Here is a 9981-nt window from a genome sequence, read left to right on the forward strand (position 1 = left end):
TGCTTATTAATTTTATTGTTTTACGGAATTTGAAGACAGTGAATGCTGAAGAGTGAACAGACTTTGGTTTGAAAAGTGTTCATGTGTGCTGTCCCTCACTGCATGTAGTGAGGGATAGAATAGTTTCTTGGACACACTGGGAATCAAGAGAGCCAAAAGTGAGTCACATGGACGACTGCAGACATCACATTTAATTGTGTAATACTACTACAGCAAGCACAATTGGAGCAGGCTTGCTGACCTCACAGCTGAAAGCACTATTTAAGATCTGGCTACCAGATGTTCCAATAGGATCTAGCCAGCTGCTAGCAGAGGTTATCCTGAGTGTATTAGCAGGGAATATTTACAGCCTAATAGTTCAGAAGAGATGATTGCACTGATTTTCTTTTCTGCCCTGCTGTGGGACAAGGCTCAAGCATGGGGATTCAGGGACGGAGTGCTGCATAACTCTATTTGGTTAGGTAAGAAATAATTTAATCATGAATGTTTTGCTGTGTAAGTCCCTGTGTTTGTCTAACGGTGTAAAGATGAGCGCCTAGCAATACAAAATCGAGCCATGCATTAATATTAGCAAAATCCTGCATTGAAATTGGTGGTCTTTTTGTCTGAGTAGTGACTGTAAGTTTTGTCTTTATGAGCTTACTATTTTTACTATTTCTCTGAAGTGCAGGAAAAAGTAGTTATGGAATATTTCATCTGAATGTATTTTCCTACAGCATGAGGTAAAGTGAAAACAGCATTAAATAACAGTTGCTTCTAATGAAGGAAAACGAGTATGAAAAGAAACATTTGCCAGAGGAATGAATTACTTTCTGCATGAACATACTTCAGATGCCTGGGGTCCTACATATGAAACTAAATGATCTGGAAATAATAGCGATAATATTTCCTAGGTTTCTAGGAAAGTACAGAAATGTATATGTTTTAGCCGTTGGTTTGTTCACATCATTAAACAGCGGAGAGAAGATTTCAAAAGGGCTATAGAAAATGCTGTGGGAATAGTTTCCTTGCCCTCAAGTGGGTTTAAATAGCTCTGAGAGTTCTTCTATAGATCTTTATAATTATCCAGTACAACAGAAAAACATATTCAGAATATAGTCACATAAAGGATGCCAAAACAAAAACATGCACCGAGCACTCCGTTTTATAGACAAATACTTACAAACTCCTTTATCCTCTTCAGCATGTTGTGTATTTCTTTAAGGATTTTAAGGAATTCCTGTAGCCGGTACACGTTTCTGTTGTGCTCAGACGTTTCATGAGGGATTGCGGCCACGCTCTATTAGCTGGTGGAGCAACCACGTGACTCCAGTCCCTTCTCAGAGGACCATGTAAACTAACAGGAACATAAATGAGAAGGAGAAGTCATCTATATTGTTTTCCATTTGGCTGCTCACTTTTAATGACTTCTCTTTCCTTCTAAACTTGGAACATGCCTGCTGTGTCCCATAGTTGCTGAAGGTGCTGAGGTGGGGGAGAGCTCCAAGGGAGGACAGCTTGGCAGCTTCGTGCACCACCTCAAGTGGCTGCTATTCAAAAAAAAAGGATGACAGAGAAGATGTTTGTGTGAAAAACAAGCAAAGCTTATATTCCTGGCTGGAATAACAGTAAGGAGACACAGAAGATAAGTAGGACTGAGGCTGTGTTAAGCCCTGATAGTAGGGGCAGAGAAGTTGAATTTCGTACAGGCTGTGATGGGTATTCTCGTATAGAAGGGATGTGGTCAGAGCAATGAGCAAGCGGGCTTGCTGAGCCAGGCCCCTTGTTTATCTGTAGCCTGTACAGGCTGTCCCTGCGCAAGTGAACAGCACAGGGCCGTGCACAGGTCCTCTCTGTGGTTTAACACCACTCTCATGTTCCTTGGCACAGTTTTGCTCTCAGCCAGCCAGTGGTCATCTAAAGAGTGCTCTACTGCAGCGCCAGGGAGAGCCGGGCCACGGGACTGTCCCTGGGCGAGACCACCCTGACGGGGAAGAGGGCTCAGGCACACGCCATGCCACGTGCACTCACGGGCAGAGAATGGGTCCCGGGTGGTTTATTTGCAAATATTGGCGTATCCACATGACCGCTGCAACCAGCTACCCTGGATGTAGCCTTTTAGGGGTTTCTACAACATAAATGTGGATTTGTGGTGACAGTGATCATTTGAGCAGTTTTATGAATTGAAGTCAATTTGAAGAAAAAAAATTCTAATTCTTCAAAATGAAGAAACAGCGTTAACTGGAATGCATAATAAAATTATGTTTTGCTACACCTTTAGCATTTACCATGAGAGTAAATAAAAATAAACAATGGGGTAAAAACTGATGACTTGCTCTAAATAAACAAACACATGCAAAATCTGGAAGCACAGTGCGCAGCTTGGAGATTGAAATGACCACTCTGCTTTCTTATCTCCAGGACTCTGTTGAAGCTGCTTTAGAAATGCACCATCTAGTGTAACTACAGCAATAAAATTACTGAAACAAACCTCAAAATGCAGTTAATTGGGTTACCAATGGAATTCAGTGACGTTATATGTATAAATGAAGAAAAAAATTGGCAAAATCACAGCCATCCAATTTATGCATCTTTGTATTTAAAAAAAAAAGTGTAACTTGAAGAGTAAAACAAGTAACCTCAATCTCATACTCACCATGCACGAGCAGTAAAGCAAGAGCCCCTCCCTTGAATAAAACCTAGGAATGCACAGTGACATCTGAGCTTTGTTTATCTCCTCTTCCTCTGATAAAGCACTATCAAGACCAAATTGAAAATGGAGTTCTCCATTTTACCTTTCTTCCTCAGTAAATCATTAGCACGAATATAAAATCTTCAATTAATGCCAGTCTAGAAATGCTCATGTCTTTTATCTTTTTTCTTGTTACAAATCTTCTTTTGTTTTCCCAGTAAGCGTGCAGTCCTGCTGCAGCTGGCTGTATCGCCTTCCTGTTAATGTCTTTCTTGTGTGAATGGTATTTTATTGTCGCTCATTTTTGACACAAGCACATTATAACCAAAGGTTTATTGTAAACTGGTGAGAGGATTGGAGCAGTCTTGCCCAAATATGCTCATACGCTTATTTGAGTGCCAGTTCTTAGTGCCACAAAGTAGGTTTCCCAGGGCAGCTGCTGCACTCTTTGTGTTCAGAATTTCATCCCCGTCCGCACACCGTGTGTCAGTGCGGTTTAGGGGCCATACCTACCCCGTTTGGTGGAGTACTCTAGGTATGACCGTGCGCGTTAGCAGAGGCCCGCGCCAGTAACTCTGCATGGCCATCCTCTGCTTAAAAGTTAAATATTTATTTTTATTTAGCATTTAGTATTTGTGTCATGCATATTGAGGGTACTTTATTAGGCCAAATTTCATGCTGCTTGTGTTTGTGCAGAAGAGATTGGCAACGTTTTACCATCTCCTACTGCTGTGGGTGAGTAGAAGGTTGCTGTCCTTGCAGGATCCTGCTGTCTCTGGACTTCAAGGAGAGATTTTAAGAAATGTGAGTTGGAAGAAACATGTCCTGTCAGCCATGTAACCCATGACCTTTTGAGTAAGAACCAAAGAAGAAAAGCGGGTGGAGAAATCCCTGAGAGAACAGTCCCAATATGTAGGGTTTTGGGCAAAGGAAGAAAGAACTTTGCTGAAAGTTCTCACTGTTGTCCGGGAAGAGGAGATTTCAGGCAGGTCAGGTAAAGACAGCAGCCTTCAAGCAGAATCCCCCAGCAGAGAAGATGCCCGGCTGAGGCTGGGACGCGTCGTACTCTGTAGTGCTGGCCCCATGGTATATAAATGGCACGCATTTACAGGGGTCGGCATGCGCTTGTGCTTGCAAGTAAAACCAACGTTTCATGCAGGTTTATCTACACAGCCGTGATATCGCCTCCATAAAGACTGCTAGTCATTCGTGCGTGTGTTCATGTATGACTGTGGATATGTGTATATATGTATATACATATACAGATAGAAAAATATGTAAAAGTATATCAATAGTTAATACGTACAGTGCTTTGGCCTAGGTCTGGTTTTGCTGATATCTTTCTGCACAGCCCCTAACGTAATTAAGAGGGAGGGGAAAAAAAATGCCAGTGAAAGATCTGATCAGTTAATTAGGATATACTGTTAGGGAATACTTTATCGTTAAACTGCGATACACCGAGCCAGCATCGAATCTCAAAGCTTGGTGGAGTACATGTGTGTGGTCTATCTTCCCAAAGGCAACTATCGTCACCTCACAAAGGAGTAACAGAGATACAGATTGGTGATTGCTCTCAGCAGGGTAACACCACCCACCAAGACGCTGCACGAAGACTCAGTGGTGCTGCGGTTGGTAGAGCAGCCCTTGCAGAAACTGTGAAGAGCAGGTGTTTCCAGCAATATTCTGAAAAGCGTGATGCCTGTCCACAGTGACGTTTTAGCATCAATAAGTGGGGGTAGATACCTTCTGAGGCATAAGATTTGAAAACAATATTGCCAGGTGAAAAAGTCAGGAGAACAACTAAAAATGGTAAGTTTTTACTGTCAGCTCCAAGAGCGATGAGTCAACCAGTTGGCAATTCCCCCCGAATCCCTGGTGGTACAGCCAGCAGCAGTTCCAGGGAAGGAACAGGGTGGGTCTTGCAAAGGGGGCTGCCAGAGCGATGGGGGCTTTTACCGACAATAAGCTTTAAGGCTGCTCTTGCTTTGGCTGTGACTGGTCAACTTTGCAAAGGTGACAGACTTCAGAATTCAGCGGCCCTTTACTCTGACTCGGTGTAGGTGGGGCAGCTCGGCTAATCCCAAGGACTACGGTCTGTGTTTTTCAATTCACCTTCCAGTTCACTTCCCTGTGAGCTGCAGTGATCAATAATGGCAATCCCAGGTTGTCCCCTGAGTGTGCAGTGAGGCTCAATGGTGGGCTATTTTCTGTAGTACTCAGATTTTCAATTCATGCATACTGAATCCAATACAATCATGCTGTAAAGCAGCAGTGAGTGGATTTATCAGGTTAGACATGATAGACTGTTGAATGAATGAAAAATAAGACTTCCTATGAATAAGTTTGTAATTAAAATAGATTTTTTTTTTTTAATACAGCATACCGTTATTCCACAGCTGTTAGTTGTGACGCTTCTTTGCAATGGAACTGGCTTCTTCGGAAAGATTTTTCCACGGAATACGTGCTATCGCATGCTCATGCCAGTGACATTCCCAGCGATGTTACAGAAAGCAGCTCTCAGTCTTCCGAGACTGTTGTCAGCAATATAATTTACTTCACTGGGCGCAAGGCCAGTGACTGTGGGTCCAAAAACCACATTGGCAAATGTCATTTTCTATCCAATAAGGGTTCTCACCATTGCTAACCACAATTCAGTGGTGACCATGGTTTTTTTAAAAATGTCCTAACCTAGCCAAAACTACTGACTCTAAGTATGTCCCTAGAAAAGACATTCTTTTTTTCCCATGGTACAAATAACCACTGTAAAAAATGCTTCCTGTTTGCGTCTTTTTTCAGTCATGTTGACCAGTGACAGCTACAGAAGCCATTTCTCTCAGATTACACTAAACATAAGAAAGATCTAAACAAAAATGCCATTCAGATTAGATATGCAGATTGTTTCTGACACAGATTTCCATACATATGTCATCAGACAAGTGCCACATGAAAAGATTATAAAACTTGGAGTAGTACTGACAGTTTCTAGGTTTCCCTGGAAAGCTGCTTTATATTGTACTTGCAACAGCAAAGCAAAAACTAATGAAGAAAGTGTATTAATTTTCTGTGCAGCAAAAACGTCAGCCAGCAATTGTTCTGGTCCTGCCCTTCGTGACACAAGCTCAGATATTTTTATTCCACATTTTTATTTCCTTTAATTTCTGCCTCTCCTCTATCCAAGTAGCTCTGATTTAACTTCTCTGGAGATTCAAAACAAAGCTCTGATTCATCTTACAAAGGCACTTAAAGTTACATCCAAAAGTATGCTGTGATAGCAATCCAGGAGGAGCTTCCCCTGAGTCAGATAGGATACACGGAACTAGTGATGCTGACACCAGCCGATCGTTCCCATAACTACTGCCTTCTGAGTAGTCCTAGGGGAGTCCTTCCCTGCGTTTGTTGATTTTCTGTTGTTCAAAACCTCACCAAGCTCTGACTAGCTCTGTTGTTCAAAACTTCTCCCAAACAAAGACATACCTTTGGGTTGCAAAAACATGCCTTTGGGTTGGGAGGGACATATTTTCCTGATGCTTTCCAAGTGGCACAGCTACTAGCTTTTGTTTCTCTCCTCACCTGGACGGTAGCCCAAAGTGCAGGTCTTGGGGAAACTGCTGGAGGCGGGGAGAGCACCCCGGAAGGCGGGCTGGCTGAGACACAATACTGAAATCATTTATTGCTTTCTTCCCACAGAACGAGCAGCCGGAGTGTATCACAGGGAGTCACGCTCTGGGAAGTACCAGCTCACCTATGCAGAAGCAAAAGCAGTCTGTGAATACGAGGGAGGACATCTAGCCACCTATCAGCAGCTGGAGGCGGCAAGAAAAATAGGTTCCAAAAAAATCACAGCTGTTCGCTTTTCACATCACTCATTCATAATGTTGCCAGTCTTGTATTTTCATGAATGTTATGAACTCTGGGACTGAGAGACTTGTAAACTCCCTGGATTTTTGCCCAAGTCGCATGCAATTCCCCCCCTTGGTAACAGAGCATGACTGCGCTACTTACAGAGCTGTCAGGGATAACATCTGCACAGAGTGCTACGCATGCCCCTGAGCTCTGGGTGCAGCACAGTCCCGGAACCAACAACACCCAGCGGAGAGCCGTCTGGCTGAGCTGGGAAGCAACGGTACCACCCCAGCTACAGCCCCTGGGTGCTGCTGGGGGCCGCAGAGGAAGGCATTTATCCCCAGGGAGCTTCTATAGTAAACGTGCATTGCTATTTTTCATATCGTCAGTCAAGATGTTTTCATAATGTTTATTCCATCCCTATTTGCTCTGAGAGAGAGTGAGTGGTGTGCTTGGAGTGAAGAGTGGCGCTGAGTGAGGGCTCTACTGTATTTCTGTTTGCTTCCTAATAAGAAATTATTCATTCATTCAGAGCATTAGGAAAACAATGGAAAATATCCTCCGCTGCAGAAATTTGCAGGCTACACCGTTGAGTCAGAAGCTGGCTCTCAGCATCAGCACACATGTAAAAAGGGTGCTTTTGTCTCTTCTGAGTAGCTCATAGTCTTAGGACGCCACAAATATGTTCCAGTTCCATTGAATTGGTCTCTACCAGACAGTGAATAACACTGCATTCTTTGGCTATTGTTTTTAAGGTCTCAGCCACAAAATGCATTAACAGGATCTTTTTGTTTAGCAAGAAATACTTGAGGCATTTCAGGTATTTAAATTTAAATTGAAAGAATTTCAAGTAAATACTTTGTTTTCTTAGCTGTCTTTTGCATGTAGTATTTTATTCATTCTTAGAACTTAATGCTGCAAACTCTTGAGATACGATTGAATGAATTTGTATGACTTCAAAAGGGAAACAAAGAACACACTTATATAACTCATCCAATATATAATTTGATTACAAATGCTGGTACAGCACTTAAAACTCACTACCCAGGAAACTATGTAGTCCCTCTGCATTTGATTTTTCTTTTCAAATGAAGAACCAATAATCATATTGTGGAGAACACAAAGCAATTTTATGTTCTGTGTTTAAAATGATCCTCTCAAAGTGCTGTTCTTTCCCGGAGTCCAATTTCTATTAGGCCAATTACACTCAAGTCATTGATCAGCTTGAGTAAGACTTCACTGACTTGACTAAAAAGCAGAGTTTCTTGCCTAGGATTGATTTATCACATCCATGTCTCATTTTCTCCCTGTTGCAGGTTTCCACGTGTGTGCTGCTGGCTGGATGGCAAAGGGCAGGGTTGGTTATCCCATAGTAAAAGCTGGAGCCAACTGTGGCTTTGGAAAAACTGGTATTGTTGATTACGGGATTCGCCTCAACAGAAGCGAGAGATGGGATGCCTACTGCTACAACCCTAACGGTGTGTTTGAAAACAGCCCGTCGCTCTTCGGGTCTAAGATTATGACTGCGTGCCATGCTATCTGGCTGCGCAAAGGCACCCAGGCTCTGAGTTAGCGTCAATACCGTAAATATGCTGTCTGCGAAGGGGGGGTGTATTGATACAAATTTATTTGGAGCCTTGCACCTCTGCTGTTACCTAGAGCTGGTCTGGCTTGCTCGGAGCTCAGTGTCTCTGCACTGCGTTGTACCATATATAAGTGGGCCTAAGCAAAGCCCTTTCGGAAACTAAAAATGTAGCGATACGCTGTTGTTGATTAAAAAGGTAAGTAATATTTCCAATGTGATGTGCGAATGTCTTGTTTTGTATAAGAGTGTTTACATTTAGCCCACAATTTCATTCTAGTAACTAGTCTGAGGTGTTTAACATGGGAACCGTGTCCCAGATATTCTGCCTGTAAACAGGCTAAATTTAGTGTTAACCCTTATTCCTTCTTCCTTGTGCCTGAGATAGAACAACTTTTGAAAATGAATGCCATGTCTGGGACTGAAACACCTGACAGATCCAGCTCCCAGCAGTGCCTCGTGTGTGTGTGCGCGTGCGTGTGTAACTAGGAGGAGAAAAGTGGATCTCCAGAGCAGATCTGGAGACACGGTCCAAACACGCCTGACCAGACTTCACCAGATACGGGACATCTCTCCATTCCCCTCCATTTGCTGCTGTTTCATTTTAGCTTGATAACACTTCGTATGGCAGGGAAGACGGAAAAAGTAGGCACCAACAAGAAAAGCAAAGCTTAACTTTGTGCACCGCTTGGCTCTCCTACTACTCCAAGTGTACTACCCTGCCTGGCAGAGCCAAAAGTTGGAGTTGTCCGTGATGTCTGCACAGCTGTGCACATTTTGTTTGTGCTCACAGGGCTCGAGCTTGTTTGTGTTAGCTGGGCAGTTGTTAATCAAATAGCTCTGTGGGGTGGGGGACATTCACAGATGTTCAGCATACAGAGACAACTGCAGGAGAGACTACTGCCTTCATTATTACTGCATGTAAACTGCCAGCCCGACTTTGTCAGCCTTCTCCTCTGGGCTGAGAGGTGGTTACTTTCCAAATGCGCTGTTTGGTTAGAGGACAAAAGGAAACCAGAACTGCCAACACTCAGCAGACGGCTTGAGTCTCTTCCATTAAAAGGATATGTATTCACGCTTGATGGACAATCTGCTACAAAGCCTGGCAAGAGCCGTCTGCTTGCGTGGGAGACAAGGAGCCTGGGGGAACAAAGACCAATCTCTGACTGAACTGAGGCTGTGCTCTTCCCTAGGGGGCTAAAGATGTCAAGAGGTGCTTGTGGAACTGTTCGCCTGTTTGAAATGTGCATCCAACCTAGCAATGATCTGGAGCTGGGAAGTACAGGACGCACGGACAATGTACAGACTAAGAGGGTTAATCACACTACCCAGCTTAAGGCTCCAAACTCATGTGCCCCGAATCGCCCTTAGAAGGTACCTCCCTCTCCCCCAGGTCTGAACCTGGGGAACTGTGACAAATCCTGAAGTCAGGCAGTGTGAGGTCCCCAAATTGGTTGGTCCCACTGTCGGGGAGCTGGCAAAGTTCAAATGGCCACCGAATCAAACCGGAATGAGTGTTTTTCGTCCCGAAGGAGACATTCCAAAGGGATTGAAGAGCTGCAACAGTAACAGGAGTACAATGCAATGTATGTGATCACTGACCTTTGTCAGTTTTTTTGTAGAAGACAGACTTTCAAGAGGTTTTTGAAGAAGAAAGGATGAAACGGAATGCCAGGGTGACTTGCAAGTACAGCTGTAAAGCTTACAGTTTGACATTGCCAGAAACCCCAAATGCCTTTTATATAAAACACTTAGCTCTGGCCCAAAGTCCGCTGAAGTCGATCAAAGCTTTTCCTCTGAGTTCAGTGAGTTTTGGATCATGCCTCTTGTTTCCAAAATAGCTGCTCCCAAAAGCTAGGAATGGCCGACATTTCTTGGGAATGCC

General features: G+C 43.5%; 1 protein-coding gene across 1 annotated transcript in view; it reads left to right on the top strand.

The window, feature by feature from the left end:
• Positions 1-317: 317 nt before the first annotated feature.
• Positions 318-9981, top strand: part of TNFAIP6 (tumor necrosis factor, alpha-induced protein 6) — a 12242-nt gene continuing 2578 nt past the window's right edge. Inside the window, exons 1-3 of the mRNA XM_009318963.1 lie at positions 318-461; positions 6359-6496; positions 7831-7992. Of these exons, the coding sequence (XP_009317238.1) occupies positions 368-461; positions 6359-6496; positions 7831-7992 (394 nt within the window). The 5' untranslated portion in view covers positions 318-367. The remainder of the gene's footprint in view (positions 462-6358; positions 6497-7830; positions 7993-9981) is intronic.

This window comes from Pygoscelis adeliae, unplaced genomic scaffold (assembly GCF_000699105.1).
Source record: "Pygoscelis adeliae isolate BGI_AS28 unplaced genomic scaffold, ASM69910v1 Scaffold222, whole genome shotgun sequence".
Lineage (NCBI taxonomy): Eukaryota > Metazoa > Chordata > Aves > Sphenisciformes > Spheniscidae > Pygoscelis > Pygoscelis adeliae.